Source organism: Caloenas nicobarica, chromosome 7, assembly GCF_036013445.1.
Source record: "Caloenas nicobarica isolate bCalNic1 chromosome 7, bCalNic1.hap1, whole genome shotgun sequence".
NCBI lineage: Eukaryota > Metazoa > Chordata > Aves > Columbiformes > Columbidae > Caloenas > Caloenas nicobarica.
Genome location: NC_088251.1, coordinates 17,978,458 through 17,995,155, shown reverse-complemented (window position 1 = coordinate 17,995,155; position 16,698 = coordinate 17,978,458). Strand labels below are relative to the sequence as shown.

Sequence of the window (16,698 nt, the reverse complement as noted above, 5' to 3'; positions counted from 1 at the left end):
ATTAACTCTTCAAGATGCTGGGGTGGGCTGTTTCACTATTGGTTTGGGAATTTCGTTTTGTCTTCTGTTTCAGATTGTAATCCATGGGTAGCTGTACCTCTCTGTGCATATTTTGTCTTGGGAAGTGCTATCCAATCTGTTTATATGCTATTTTCAGTTAAGTGCTATTGTTCTAGATGAAGCATTGTCATTTCTTACCCTGTTTTTTTCCTTTTGGATACTGCATTTCTGTCAGGCTCTGTGTGTCCGCCTCATCTGTTAGAAGGCAGCTTTCTAGTTAGCAGTGTCTGTGCTCAATTGTTTTGTGCCTGTGTATGTGCTTGCGCAGCAATGGAGTTCTTTAGTTTTAGCTGCTTTACGGAGCGCATTTCTTTGATATGTATGTCTCAGGATCCTCAAGGGACAACTGTGTGTGATCACAGTTATTACATGCCTCTCCCACATCCTTTCTGCTTCCTCTTCTCCTAATGAGCGGCTTTGCTTCTGATTCAGGATATGTCACTGTGAAGGAGATGATGAGAGCCCTTTGATTACTCCCTGTCACTGCACGGGAAGTCTTCATTTTGTGCACCAAGCCTGCCTGCAGCAATGGATCAAGAGCTCAGACACACGATGCTGTGAACTGTGCAAGTATGAGTTCATCATGGAGACAAAACTGAAGCCTTTGCGAAAGGTAGGCACAACACCTGCTTCCCCACGGAAATGCTTTGTTAACACAGATCCACCCGGAAAAGACACAGCCCTTGCCAACGAGCCTGCAGCACCCCCATGTCTTTATCATGATCCTGTGGCTCTTTAGTAAGTCTGGTCAGTTTTGTGTAGTTGTAAAAAGATTTAATTTAACACTCAACCTTGCAAATTCAACATCAGTGGAATCCAGCTCTGAGAGTTAGCTATGTAGCCTGGCAGCTCTCTGTATGTAAATATGCATAGATATACCTAACTGCATGCAGCAACCTGATTATTTTTTTTTTCTTAACAGTTACATTTTAGAGTTGATGCAAAAAGGTATTTGCTCTGCAGCTATCCACATTTTTTTAAAAATACAGAGTTTTGCTTTGCCGTTATCTGCTTTAGTTTGCTGTTTCATGATCCACGTGGCTTTTAAGTCCTCTTGAAAATATGAGAATTTCAGGTTAAACTTACTTTAAATCACACTTTCTGAGTGTAATTTGGTTAAAATTTGTAGCTTTTTTTCTTTTTAAAAGAGCAAAGCTATTTTAGTGAAAATATTACAGTGTAAGTAGAAGAAGGTTCACCAAAACTGCGTTTTCATTTTTACCTTTTCTAAGACTATGAATGACTAGCTTTTAGTACTTCTGATTGCTAGAATCTGTATTTTTGTTTTATAGAAAAGTACCTTTCATAAATCTGATGACTTAAAGTATAGGTACTTAAATGCTACTTGTATTGTAAAGCCAGTTTTGCAATTGTAACCTTTTTGTTCTCCCACGTCCTCTGGGATTTCAATTTCAATTGGTCCTTACCATGAGGATTTTGAGATGGAAGTCACTGTGTTCTTAGCACAGACAAACCACAGTGGAAGAGGTTAATAACAATAACGTCAGTCTGGAACTAGAATAAATGAGAGACATTAAATTCAGTTGTTATGGGCCTAAATCATATCAGGTGGGAAGTCTGGACTGCAACCGTCCGAAAGCTGTTATGGGAACTTGTCCGTTTCCGAAAAGTGGCTCCTAGCAGAAAATAGGTCAGATTTCAAACATCTCTTACGGTTATACAGCGATGCACAGTTTGCAAAGAATATAGCTTACCTTGTCCAGTTGACAGGATGACCTGTGCTTATGACTGCAGTGAATCATTACCTTTGAAGAACTGCAGATTTTCCTTGGTGTAGCCCATTGGCACAGAGTGTAGGACCTCTGAGCTGCAGTATTGACCATCATAGGCTCTGTTATCTGTACAGACAATGTTTTGCACAGCCCAGCCCAGCCACAGGACATTAAAGAAATTACTCTGGAGAATCCCAAGTAAAAAGAGTTGCTTCAGTTGACAATTGGCTGCTGTTTTTTCTGTGTTTTCTCTGCCTGTAGTAGGTGGGAAACACTTTCTGAATATTTGTGCCCTGTGAGAAAAACTTCAGAAATGAGCAAAAGTTGTTGGGCACCTTCAGAAATGAGTCACTCAGCATCATTAGTTATATGTGAACAGGTCATCTGTGGGAAAGAGACCAGGTGCCAGAAGGTAGGGACAGAGCCATAAACAGAAGGAGGAGGCATCTGCCACAAATATATCTAAAGAGTCTTTTTAGAGGTTCAGCTGCAGCCAGAAGATAAGCTGGCTCTGTATCTTCAACTCAGCCTGTATGGTATCCTGTCAGTCAGGAGAAAACAGTCTGGAACTGGTGATTATGAACAGGATGGAACAAATAATAGGGCTAGTGCTTGTCTGTAGGGTAGAAACAGAATTAAACTTTTTCAGCATCTTAAGGTTGTATTGCCACATTGGGCTTTCAAACACTAAGTTACTAAGGGAAAAGGATGAGGAAAAAAAGTGTCACAGTTCGAGCGAAGATGAGGGGAGACAAGAGAAGGGTGCTTCATTTTAAAATTTCCATTAAAAAAATGAGACAGTAAATCTAAATTTTCAGATGAGTTTTTTGTTCTGATGCTTCAAAACCCCAGAACTGCTGATGGTTATAGCTGGGAAATGCCACATGCTGCATCATCAGAATAATGCAGTAGGGACTTACAGATTCTAGTTTCCTCTCTCTGAGCTAGTGCATAGTTTGCAGAATATCTTCTCCTTTGCTGTGCAGTCATATCTCTTGAAGAGATGAGCTGGTGCGGGTTGGTTTGGTGGCTGTGGAGCCAGCAGGTCACAGGAGGTATTGGTCAGCGGAATAGCTGTGGAACAGGAAAGAGAAATATAAATTAGTCAAAACACAAATCCTCATGGCTCTGTAAAAGCAGTCAGAAATAAATTTCACCTGCTTACATTTTGACAAATTAATTAATTTAATTATACTTTTTATCAAAAATAAACAGCTTTTTTTAGATGCAAAAGCAATTTTCTGTTTAAAATACAACATCTAAAGGGAATGTTTTGTCCAGTCTTTTTTGAAGAAGATTAAATGAATATAGCTTTCTAGCATGACATGAGTCTAGCCTGTCATTGCTGAAAGTCTTGAATTCTTGTGCCGTTATGAGATTTTGATGCCCATAGAACTGGAGATGTGGTTTGGACTGGCCAAAGAGATTGTTTGATGGCAAGACAGAGAGGATCACAAAGTCTGTTTCAGGGTTCATCCATTTCTGTATTTGTAGCAGTGGAAACAAAAATTCAACATAGTGAGTGATCTCAATCATACCAGTCAGGTCATTCTCACTTTCTTCCACATTGTTCTTCCTTTTTGAAGTCCTCTTTTTCTACAAATTATTGTAGGAGACATCAAGTGCACCTCTCTAGAAACACATAGGTATGTATGAGAAGCTTATGTGCCCCAGCATATGTTTTGTAAAAGTGTGAGAAAAGCCCGTCTTAACTCTCTCTTCCAATGCTGAGGGGCGTGTATCCCAAATACAAAAACTTTCATCATAGACATGTGGGAAATTGCCAAGAAATATTTTTTAAAAACAGCTTCTGGGTGTCTCGGATAAAAAAAAAATAAATAAAAGCTGATTTTGAACAATTCCTTGCATATTAGAAGCATCTATAATAATTGTGTAGTTTCTTTGTATCTTTTCTAAGTGAGAGCGACCTGACTTTGTCATTTCTATTTGGGCTGCATAAACATTATTCATAGATGCAGGTCTGGGGATTTAATTGGCTGCCTCCTCTCACTTACAAAAGCTGTCATCCCAGTTCTACTATATATTCTTAGGGCACATGTATTTGAGTGCACTTGAAACACCGAAAATAAAACATGCGTGTTGCTGCTGTAAGTAGTGTTAAATGTACGTGAAGGTTGAATGAAACCCCCAGAAGTGAGAGGCAAGAACTAAACAACATTGAGCTGAGAGCTAACCAGCCTTGACTGTGCACCGAGGGACTCTAACAGAGCTCAGTGTGAGGTGTCTTGCGCACACTGGTCAGCTGGATCATGTACCACTTTCATTGCACAGTTTTACTGAATGCCTGCCAGAGCAAGGGTACCCTTTGCCGCTCACGGTGCTCAGCTGTGGCTGTGGGTACCCGCTGCTAAGCAGGGAACACAGGAGGGAGCAGCTTTGCTTGCGCTGCACAAGGCCTCGCGTTAAGGTCCCTGTGTGCTGGAGCTGCCCCTCCGCAGGTAAGCAGGGTGCCGTGACGTTGTGCTGAGGCTCCAGGTCGGAGCTGAGTGCTGGAGGTCCCCTCCGGTGCCAGAATGGCTCCTGTCACAGCAGGGTGAGCTGCCAGCCATTGCGCACATGCTGTGCTCAGAGCAATAATGACGTCTGACTTTTAAAATCCATGTTAGGAAAAAACTCCTGCCTGGTTTTTGCTCGTATCAATGTTTTCTTTTTATACTCTCTAGTAACTATGATGAACACCTAATCTCTTGCTTTGCTTCTGGATTTCTTGCCAGTGGGAGAAGCTGCAGATGACAGCCAGCGAGAGGAGGAAGATCATGTGCTCTGTAACATTCCATATCATTGCCATCACCTGCGTTGTGTGGTCTCTCTATGTCCTGATAGACAGGACTGCTGAAGAGATTAAACAGGGACAGACTACTGGTATGTTACTTGGTTATCTTGCCACTTATTCTCTTGGAATAATTATTTATCCTGAATACAGAGAGGATGCAGAGCATGACTGTGCAGGTAGTGTTTATACTTAAACTAGTCAGCTTTAGCCTGTGGTTGGGTTAGTTTAAAAGCACAGTTCTAAAACAATTTACTTAAATCAGTGGGTTTAGTTAAATTCATTTGTGGGTGCTTTTTAAGTCTATTTCAAGTCAATTTAGTTTGCGGTTGTGAAATGCACAGATATGAGAGCTAATCCACTGTAGCCAGACACAAAATTGCATTGCTTTAGCTAATTTAGTTCTGAATTGGAACACTTACTGAGCAGATAAGGACATAAGCATTTGTTTGCTGCTATGGCTACCTTTTAACTGAGCAAAACGAGAACAGTTATTAAAAAGAGAAGAAGAGGAACCTAGATCCAAATCTTTGAGGTAAATTATCAGGGTTTTCTTTCTTTTTGGTCACCTATGAGGTGGGTTAGCACAAGTTTCCTGTGAGAACCTTGTTAGACTGGAGAAATATTTACAAGTGGTTGATCCTGAAGCAGAAGAAATTCAGGTTGACTCTTAGGACTCCCAATTCACACAACTGAGATGAGGTGCACTGCAATTCGTGCAGTGGCTGACACCCCACTGCAGGAGTATCTTAACTTCTTGAATAGTAAGTTTTCTTGAGTATGCCAGCTGTAAACTTAGTGAACTGAAATCTGTTTACCTAGGTATGCTGGGCTGCAAATTTGCAGCTGTCACAGAATTGTTTCTCAGGCGGCTGAGCTGCCCCTGGAGGTGGGGATAAGAAGGGATGGGGTATCTACCAAGGTTGGGAGCCATTAGAAGACAAGCTGTCCTTGCTCACAGAGCATTGCATGCCAACTAGACATGCAGGTGGAAGATGTTTTGCTGATGATTGAAGAGTGTCTTCTGGGGACGTAGCTGAGCATCGGTAAACCTGCAAATCCACAGAGCTGTTACAATCTCTTCAGAGCAAAATCACAGTTCAAACTGAACAGTTTTGCTATCCTTTTTCATTTGGGCTGTAGTTTGATTTTCATGACCTCAGTCAGGAAGCTGTCTTGCATGAAATGTTAGTTTCTATTCCATCCAATCCCATCTTTTCCCCATATGGTGAAAATTGTTGGCCTTTCAGTGTAAGGTTTCCATATGATAATGAAAAGCATATGCTTTCAAAGCTTTATTTTCTCCAGGTTGTTTTAGCCAATAAATATATTAGATGAACAAGAATAGGAAGAATAGTGTCAATATTTAGTACGTGTTATAGTGCCTTCTTTGCTCCCTTTGTTTGGATTCTAAATCTGGAGAGTGCTGTAATTAGCTGGGGGTATGGCAAGTATGCGTGGGTATATATTCATGTCTGCACAGGGGCAAGCATATACTATCACTGTCTACAGACGGTGCCAGATAGTTCACCTGTGAATCAGAGGTTCAGGTATTAATCACAGGCGGGATTTTATCAGTAGTCACGCTGCAGCGCCTTTTGTATTTTGGGACTAAAATATTTTCATTCCTCCCGCACGACCATGCATTTCCAAAAGAACAGTGGCCTGTATTTTGGTAAAAACTTTGAAAACTGGAAGGCCATGATTTTATTCTCTGGGAAATCTGACAGTGTGTGATTCAGCATGGTTTCATATCCATCTTGTGATGCCACTTTAAAGAAGAGAGAGGCTGGGTGGATACAGGACCTATGTAAGCAGAAGGTGTGTAAAATGAATAGTCTCTCACTTAAAAGTAGTCAATAGAGATGTAAAAAGATCCGATATCTAAAAGTTCAAGCTAGACAAAGTCAGGAAAAGCAAGGGTGGTCATTTTTTTAATGATGGAGACTAAGCTTACCAGAATGCTTCAGCATCTCCAACACTTGCAGTTTTGCATCAGAAGAGATGCTGTAGCTCACACACAGGTTACTGGGCCTGATGCAGATAAAATTGTCTGGTCTGCATAACGAACGTGTTGAGCTACATGGTAACAGTGGTCCCCTTTTGAGTTTAAACACTATGACTCCATGTACTGTGTGATCACAGGGTAATATAGACTTCTTGGGTCACTGGGTTGAGTTTCCTGCTATAAAGAGGAAACCATACCATAGAATACCTGTCATAATCTGATCCAGTTCCTGTTTAAAAACAGGGTGTAAAAGGACCTAAACCTATTAGTGGCTGTTGCCTTGACTCTGTTCGTGATTGTGTTGCACAAGGGCTCAGCCACAGAGAATTAATTGTTTTTCTTCTCGTGGGTGTGAATAAATGTGATATGTGAAGCAGAAGCCTGCCTGAGTTTGACTCTACGGTGCGGGAGGAGAGGGAAGACAAACAAGAAAAATGGCAAAATAAGAATAGTTCGCATGGCCCAAACTCTGTGACAGCTTCCTTACAGGATGTTTTTGAGAGAGCCACTGTAGTCCAGCCACTATTGACCAGGTCCTTCTTCTTTCTTCCAGGGATTCTAGAGTGGCCATTTTGGACTAAGCTGGTGGTTGTGGCTATTGGTTTCACTGGAGGACTTCTGTTCATGTACGTGCAATGCAAAGTGTACGTACAGCTGTGGAAGAGACTTAAAGCTTATAACCGAGTAATATATGTACAAAACTGTCCAGAAACTAGCAAAAAGAATATTTTTGAAAAACCTGCACTAATGGAGCCAAACTTCGAAAGTAAAGAGATGCTTGGGGTTCACCATTCAGACACAAACTCTTCACATTACACAGAGCCAGAAGACTGTGCTGCAGAAATCCTTCACGTCTGATTGCTGGGTGGGAGGGGTGTTTCTGTGCGTCCTTGAAGATTTAAAATATCATTGTTTACTGCAAACTGCTCTACCTTTTTTAAAATCAGCTAACAGCTGAGGGCTGGTGGATGAAATTTTTTACATTTGTTTTCTGTTGGAGTTTTTTAAAATCCCTTTGGCATATCCGTCAATGTCATCGTGGTTGCATACCTCTCAACATTTTGTCTCTCATACTGACTGATCAAAGAGCCATAGGATACTGGGTAGAATGAGCCTTGGGTTTTGGTATCAAGCAAACCGCTAGTGAACTGTCATCAAGTTCATGGAGTCTTTTGCTTTAGAAGATGGCTCTAAATTATTCTGGAATACGTGTAGAATGGTGTTTGTTCTTTAAGTGCGATGAAGGAGGTTGTCCCAGACATTGAGAGAAATGAGAGATTTAGAGTCTAATCTACTGCTAACACTGCCACTAACATTTTGTCTTAGGCAGCAGGTGTAAAATTTTGCTTTACATATGTGATGAGACTTACAAAGCATATAGCACTTTTAAAAATCTTTATTTTGTAATATATATGTCAAACAAGAATGAAACTTGAAAGAATGTGTTATTTTCTAAACATTTCTTCATTCTTTACCCATCTATTCTTCTGGAACGTAAACCTATTGCCTTATAAAAAAAAAAAAAAAAATCAACCTGTGATTTCCAACACATGCCCACATTATCTTACTGAACATAACACTACAAAACTCTGCCTCTTTGGGTTTCCTTTGAGGAGCAATTTTTTCCAAAGGATGTTGCACTTGTGACTTGTGTATGAAAAGTAGTGGATGTGTACAGTGTTTGTTTCAGTGCTCTGTTTTGGGGATTGGTTCGGGGTTTTTTTTCAGCAGGTCAGACCATCAACACACCTGCACATAAATATCTAATGTAACTTTAATTCCAAATCATTGGCAAAGGGTTTGTTTCTATATTGGTAAAAATGTGAGCTGTCATGGAAAAAAAAAAAAAAGATACTTAGTCAATACAGCTGAAATTGGTTTCCCTTTTGTGCTGTGTCATGTGTGAATTACCCAAGAATTTGACATTGTCAGAGGAGATGCTGAGATCAAAGTCTGGGAAGTAAATATTGCATTAAGTGAATGAATTGAAAAATACCTGCCTGGTTTTAGTCCTGATGTGATGCATTATGTGGTCAGATAGTAGTTTTGTCTGTGCTTTTGAATTTGGGACTGGCTTTTTAATCAGACAGCCTTAATGAGAAGAGAGAGACAGCTTTAAAATCTCTCTGCCGGGCTTTAGACAGAGTTGCCCAAAGCCTGAGATGTCTGCTGTTAATTTGCTTGACCAGTCTGCTTCACTGTCCAGCTTCAAGCCCTCATTTAACTAAAATCTTGGCATGACTGGAGCAGAAACAAAGCCCCACCAAGAAGCAGTACATGGGGCCTCTGCATTTGAAAGCTGACTTTCCCTACCTGAGCCCTATCTAAATCTCTGCAATCAATGATAATCTTGGTCTTAGCAGGAGTTGCCTGGACTTCTCAGTGAGGTAAAAGTTTTTATTTACTTGTTGAGATACTGAACTAAATCCCCAGCTCTGTTTCAGGTACTACTTAGTCTTTTTCAAGTACAACTTTCATTGGACAAGTTCTTGTCATAATAAAAGTAGTTGCTTTAAGACTTCCCAAAGAATAACAGTAAGAGATTGGTGGGGTTTTTTTTCCTTAAAATGTAATATTAATTTATTTCTAACTTAATATTTTAAAAGAAGGCAGAGCAGGGACTATGGTAAGAGAGCACACACACCTGTGGTTTCTAAGAGCTGTTAGAGGAAAAGCGTATGTGTGTGTACGTGCATCTGCGTGATCTCATGCTGGAAGCTCACTGGCTGTGATCTTCATGAATAACATGGTACCTTGTTCTTGAGATGTTTTTAAATACCCAGACCTCTAGGCAGTCCTAGCAAAACTGCACTGGCACAGGTTTGCATGCTGCGCTAGGTGTCAGGATGTCCTATGCTTCTGTGATACAGGCAGACAAACCCTGCATACCCTGCTAGTATCAGGGCAGCAGTCTTTGTGACCATACACATGTAGAGTTTGTTGCCTGTGCCTGCCATAATTTTAAGTGCAATTACTCAGGCCGTTTCCTGAACTCTGCCGTGGGTGGTCCTCTTCTATTACAAGAACCCAGATAATACACTGTCTTGTTTAGTTTTCTGTTTTGTTCTGTGAAAATATTTACTAGATAAACTCAGGTGGTTTAAATATCAGGTCTTGCACACCTTCATCATGTTCTTCTGAAATGCCCAAGTGCAAAAGGCTTACATATCTGTGGGATGCTCACGTTACAGCTACAAGATGCACTGATTCAGCTGCCAACTGATGCTGCGCGCATTCTCATCCAACCTGTGGCCAGTAGGTGAAATCAAAATGGACAAGTTCAGGTATGAAACCTGCTTGTTCTCCAGCTCACCCCTGAGAAGCACTGGTATCTGACCAATGCTCTGACAAGTGCCGATATGGCATACTGTAACATGCTGGTCCTGTTTCAGTCACTGTCATATGTGATTCTCAGTGAAATATTGTGAAATCTCATTTGCGGTTTTGGAAGCTCCGTGTGGCACGTGTCAGTGTGTTCAGTGTATTCAGGATACTGAAGGTTTTTGCTGTGCCCATGTGTATCTTGGGAAGTAAAACCATCTCAAGAAAAATCATCTGGGGAAAAATATTTGCATATGAAACTGTTTTAGCCGGTGTTGCTGCTAACCATTCCCTCTCCCAGCAGGTCTTTTCTGAGTGAAAATTAAGGCCTAATATTTAAACTCTTTTTACTGCTTAGGAATGTTCATACCAGGAAAGGCTGCAGAAGAGATCCTTCTGTCAGGGGTTTTCATTTATTCTGGTCACACTTCTCATGCTGATTCTTGCTGGTGTTAACAGTGGGCTTCTGGAGCTGCAGTTCTCTGCTTCTGCATGGTGCCATCAAATGGTGTGAGGCGGCTTAATGGTGCTTTTTCCTTCTTTCTCCTCAAGGAGATACCGTTGACTTTTTTTTCAGCTTCCAGCTGCAAGGCACTGATGCTAGCTCAGGTGAGCTTTGTCCTTCCTGCCCAGATGTCTATAAGAGGAACAACCATCTCTTGTCAAGTCAGGCTTTCCAACGCTTCCTTCTGGCAGCTTTTGAAATGGCTGAAATAGATGTATGACTTTTTTGGTCCTTGTTCCTTGGCCAAAGTTAGTTTGGGTTACCTGGGGCTTTTCTGAGACCAGAATTTAAGTAGGAGGGATTAGAGGTTTAATACTATCTACCACCACCGTTTTCCTAGATTGCCAGAGCCTTCACTGATATGCCCCATGCCCTAGACATATGACCAGGTGCCCCTTCTATTGACTTAAATCCTATCAAAAAGAGTGCTGACTGTGCCAAGGAAAGTTCCCCACCCTGTCATTTTTTGTATATCTGCCAGGTCATGAACATGCATTATGTTAGAAATACAGATGTGTGCTGCAGGGGGTTGATCCCATTTAAGAGATAATGAGAAGTTAAATTCCTATGAATTCTCAGGACTTTCTTCAACTGTAACCCTGTATTTTAGGAGCTGGGGTGATGTTTAAAATGTTGCCCTGTGTTCTGAAGAGATGGCCAGACCTGGGGACAGATTCCTCTGGTTGAATGTCATTGATATTGGCTTTGCTTCTGCAGGAGGGATTCAGCAAACGTTACGCTGAGCCTACCAGGGATTATAGAAGTGCTGGACCTGTGCTGTACCTGGGAAATCCTGGGAAGCAACAGTAACTCCCTGTCCCAGCCTATTTCTGCCCATCCCTGTACTGATCAGGGCATCCGTCCCACTTGTGGCGGTGCTGTAAGGAAGGGGTCTGTTTGGTGTGCTGCTCTTCAGAAGCCTTTGAAGTGACGTGTGGATATGGCCAAGCATGAGAGCTGGTTGCTGCTGCCCTGTGTTTGACTGGGTAAGTGTCTATTACAAAGTGGGGCGCAGGTCCAAATTTCTCCTAAAGCTGATTGTGTTAAGCTACACATTTCTGGTGTACTCTGCTGTGGAGATTGTGGCCAGCAATGAACGGGAGGTTGATGATTCTGGGTTGGGTCCTTCCCAAATATGGCTGAAACAGGGCAAATAGAAAAGCAAGGATATTGCTAGCTGGGTTTTCACAGCGTTGTATCAGATATGCAAAGAAAACTTCTAAGTGGGACCTTCTGTTTTGTGATTACTTTTTAGTTTTGAGATATCACAGTGTCTGTATATCCCAATGAAGTACTGAAAGCACTTGTCTCGTGTAGAAGGTAACTGTTTAAAAATTGCAGCTGATCTTGTATTTAGGTAAAACATTTGTAGATAGGTAATTGTATAATGTTAAAAAACTTTACACTGGCATGTGTTGTATAGTTTATACAAGACACTTCACACTTCTGCAGAGTTTTTTAGTTAGTAAATTTCTAGTAACTTAAATGTATAGTTTTGTATCCTTTCATGTATGTTCATTTTCTCAGTATTACCACTTGCAGAATTATTTTTAGTTTCTTGAACTGTAATTGGTTATTTGTGTGTGATACACAGGGTTATTAACTGCAGCAATAAAGTGTTTCTATTTAAAAAAATAAAATTAAACCATTATAGTATCAATTTTGTTTTAAAAAACATTAGAGACACATGCAAGAGAAAAGTTGAGCTCTCCTGATCAAAGTGAGTTACTTTCGCTGGAGTAAACATGGAACTTGTTGGCTCTTCAGTGTAGCAGGCCAATGCAGAGCAGCATCCCATGACAATTTCATGTTAAAATTATTCATGATGATAAAGGGATAATTAACAATTAGAATAAGTGGGCAATTCATTCGATGCAGTAAGAAGATATGACTCTGCAGGTGCTTTGGGCTCAGATATGGGAATTGTGGGGAGAATTTTCTGTCTTGTGCCATGCAGGAGGTGTGGAGAGAGGATTCCTGTGGGCCTTAAAATCTGGAGCTTCTGGAATTGACACTCAGTGTTGCTATGAATGCTTTGTGTCTGAAATCAGTGTTCTCGCATGCACCAGTTTCTATGCAGTGGTGCAGAGCAGAAGATTCTCATTTCTATGATTCTTCTCTGAGAAGAAAAATAATATTATGTAAGCATGGAGTGATGGATGGCTGCAGTTATACTTCACTGCTGATGGCGTGAGCATGATTGCAGTCCTATGTGTGTTTTCATGCCAGGACTGAGCCTCAGAGTGGGAAGTCTTCAGCAGTTTATCTTGAATGCCAACCAGAGGGACCTTGACAGGCTTGAGAGGTGAGCCCATGCAAACCACATGAAGTTCAACAAGTCCAAGTGCAAGGATCCTGCACATGGGTCTGGGCAATCCCAAGCACAAATAGGCTGGGTGGTGAAGGGATTGAGAGCAGCCCTGACGAGAAGGACTTGGAGGTCTTGGTTGATGAGAAGTTCACCATGACTCAGGAATGTACACTTGCAGCAGAGAAAGCCAACTTTGTCCTGGACTTCAAAAGAAGAATGACCAGCTGGTCGAAGGGTTTGATTCTGCTCCTCTACTCTGCTCTCATGAGACCTCACCTGGAGTATTGCATCCAGCCGTGGGGCCCTCACCATAAGAAGGACATGGACCTGTTGGAGCAAGTCTGGATGAGGGTCATGAAGATTATGAGAGGACTGGAGCACCTTTCCTATGAAGACAGGCTGAGAGAGTTGGGGTTTTTCAGCCTGGAGAAGAGAAGGCTCTGGGTACATCTTATAGCAGCCTTTGAGTACCTAAAGAGGATCTGCAAGGAAACTGGAGAGGGACTTTTTACAAGGGCATGTAGTGATAGGACAACGGGTGATGGCTTTAAACTGAAAGAGGGTAGATTTAGGTTAGGTATAAGGATGAAATTCTTCACTATGAGGGTGGTGAGGCACTGGAACAGGCTGCCCAGAGAAGATGTGGATGTCCCATCCCTGGAAATGTTCAAGGCCAGGTTGGATGGGGCTTTGAGCAACCTGGTCTAGTGGAAGGTGTCCCTGCCCATGGCAGGAGGGGTTGGAACCAGATGATCTTTAAGGTCCCTTCCAACCCAAACCATTCTATGATTCTATGAATAGGTTTCTAGCATCAGTAGGTCAAGGAAAAGAGCTATCTGCATTGCTGTGAGCTTGTAACAAAAGCATAAATGTCAACGAGCAAATAAGATCTAGAAAATTGTGTCTGTGACACAAGGGTGCTCAAACAAAATCTTATGATTTATATTTCTTTTTAAGGAGTGATTAGTTTGTGATTTTGTTTTAGGTAAGGAAAGGGAGGAAGTCTTAATACTACAACCCTAGAGAGGTGCCTCCCATGCAAAGCAAAAGCTTCTGTCCTATATTCCTTTAGTGAAGCAAGTCTGGTTGTAATAAATGAAGCTACTTACTTAAAGTTTGCAAACTCACTAGCAAGACCTCTACACAAAAATGCGCTGCTGGGGAGATGATATGATAATTGCCAGAGCCTGCTGTTTGACAGTCTCTGGGATGAAAAGCTGATAGACGGTTTAAGGAACAGAGCCTGCAGAGCCATCTGGCTGCTGGTTAAAACATGCTCCTCTTCTTGGGTTCAGGCACCTTGAGTTAATGATAAAATAGCTTTTTCTCTCTTGTTACCCTCATTTTCATCTGAAAGAGTGTTACTGTCACTGTGTGAAGTGTGTCCATCTCCAAGGCGGAGCAGAGCAGTGGCTCAGCGGCACGTGGCACAGCTGTGACTCCAGAACAGGACTTTTCAGCTGGTCCCCAGGAACTGGAGCTGTCTGGTGAGTAGTTATGGGCATCTGGCTGGCAGAACTGGCATGACTTTTCTCTCAGAGCGGGACAGAGGGAGGCTGTCAGAAGACAGAGGTGCAGCAGCAGAGGTTGGCAAGATCCACCTGAGCACCCTGTGAAGGCTACAGAGGTATCAAGCAGTGTAACTCCAGCTGATTACTCTGAAAACTAAGCCCCAAGAGTCTCAAGAGCCAGACTTGTGCCTGCACGGCTGCTCAGCGCATGCTGCAGGGACTGGACATCCTCCTCCCAGCCCCTCTTCCCACAGTCACCCTGTGGACCACTCTTCTGGCACCCACCCCCTCCATTTCAGATTTCACTATCCCCAGCCTGTTCACCTGTATCATGGTGTGTTTGCCCCTTTCCATTCATTCTACCTGTGCAACCCAAATTTCCTTCCTCTTCTTCCTCTTTCACCACTGTCATTATTTCTCACTCACTCAGCTTGCCTCTGGGCAAGCCTGGGCAGAGGGGGTTGCGCTAGGAGGAACCAAATTACAATCAGTATGGGATCCTTTGGGATACTTCCATGGTCATTCCTAAGTGACACTGTGCAAATAAAGCTCAATGTCCCCCTGCCATCCAAGCCTTTCCTGTAAATCCTCTAGGTTCCAGTCTCTGATGTGTGGGATACTTTTTGACATTTTAGGACCGTTATGACAATACAGTCAGTCAGAAGAGATGCTTTTTCAGTGTCCTGGGATGGATGGATGGATGACATAAGAAAATCAGGCAAGAATATCTCATTGTAGAACAAGAACTGAACAGAGGAAAAGTTCATTCATGTTGGCTAAACAGAGGCAGAGGGAAACAGAATTCAGAAGGGAGGCAGGGGAGGCTTCAAAAAAAAAGTGTCATTAGAGTCCTGGGTAAAGGAATCAGGGAGTAAGTTCAGGGTATTATGCAGGGTAGAATAATTGGAAATATAATATTGGTCAGATGGGGTCAAATGATGGCAAGCTTTAAGAATACTATTTATTTTAAAGTATATTCTAGGGAAAAGGCAAAACTGGTGGCAGAGGAACTGGAAGCTGAAAACTGGAGATCTTGCTTGAGAGTGTTAAGGAGCTGAATGAAATTGTCTCGAAGGCTTTATTTAACATCAGCAGAGGGTTTGAAATAACTGAATAAAACAATCAGGAGGCTGCACAGAGCAGACGGGGAGATCACCACTCAGGGTGTGCTCATTAAATCCTGAAGCTTCAAGCAATCAGGCTTGCAATTCCTAACATGTTAAAACTTCACCAAAATTAACCTCCCAGTCATTTTTGCTGGGGTCTCCTTGCTGTGCTGGTTTGCTCTGATGCTCTCTTTTTCAAAGGCCACCTGCAAACAAGGCAGACCAGGCCGGCATAGAAGAATTCGTCACTGTTAGAGCCGTAGGGTCTGGTGCTGGGGACAGCAGGTTCATTTATCAAGGGAAACAGTTATTCTTGTGATTGGGAGAGAATAGGAAATGTCTTGGGCTGGTGACTTGATCCCAACTGAGGAAGTGCAGCTGTCTTAGAGAGTGTATGCAGTATTTCATATGTACTTTAACCCTGACCATCCCAAACTAATTAAAAATGTACCATTGTTCCCTTCCCGTGAATAAACTGAGGTCTCTCTGGAGTCTGGCTTGCTGCTTGTCTTGCTCTTACGCTTAACTTCTTGCTCTTGAAAGTACTGCATTAAAAGAGGACTGATTCTGATCATGGGATTAGCTAAGCTAGTATTTCTCATGCCAGCAAGATGACAGTTCATTTCATCCCAAAACTGTGCTTTCTGGACCATGCTACATTCTTGGCCACACCTAAGCAGTTGATGCACTCCAGAGAAATCAGATGAAAATTAAACCCCTGAGCAGCTTCCTTGCAGCCCTGGACCAAATTAAGCTGTGGTAGAAGTTAGAGGTATTATTTCAGGGTTGAATTTGAAACTGCCTGGCTTCAGATTAGAGCTGATATTGTACAAACCTCAGTCAATACTCTACCTTTGCTGCTGTGGCCTGGGACTTTTGCACCAGTCTTCTGTCTTCCACTGCAATTCTAGTTTTGCAGTTCTCAAATTTCTGCAGTACCAAATGATACCAATAGAGTAGCCAATAATACAACTGTATTCCTTGTGCTTGCTTAGTACATGACTTACCCGTCCCGTTCCTCTGCTCTCCCCTCCTCTTTAGCAACATTACCTGTGCAGCCTCCCAGCACTGATTGGGGGTGGAGAAGTCTGAAAGCAGGCTGCCTTCTCTCTGTCTCCCTCCTTTTTTCCCTTTTCTTGCGAAGTGCCAGAGTAGTACATCCACAGAGGCAGAGACTCACAGCCCCTTGCAATCCGGATGATCCCTTGCACTACACAGATAAAGATTTTGTAATAAGGGTTGATATAATAACTCCATTCAGGGTTTGTGAGAGATTCAGCTGGTGTCAGAATTGCCACTGCCTGGATGGCAAAGCAAAGACAGTCTGTGGACTGGACCCTCTGAGCTGAGAC

The 16,698-nt window shown here is 42.2% G+C and overlaps 1 protein-coding gene across 2 annotated transcripts in view; it reads left to right on the top strand.

The window, feature by feature from the left end:
* Positions 1–11,934, top strand: part of MARCHF8 (membrane associated ring-CH-type finger 8) — a 97,916-nt gene extending 85,982 nt beyond the window's left edge. For both annotated transcript variants that reach the window (XM_065639550.1, XM_065639549.1), the window contains 3 exons: positions 493–673; positions 4,529–4,676; positions 7,146–11,934. In XM_065639550.1, the coding sequence (XP_065495622.1) occupies positions 493–673; positions 4,529–4,676; positions 7,146–7,450 (634 nt within the window). In that variant the 3' untranslated portion in view covers positions 7,451–11,934. The remainder of the gene's footprint in view (positions 1–492; positions 674–4,528; positions 4,677–7,145) is intronic.
* Positions 11,935–16,698: the final 4,764 nt, after the last annotated feature.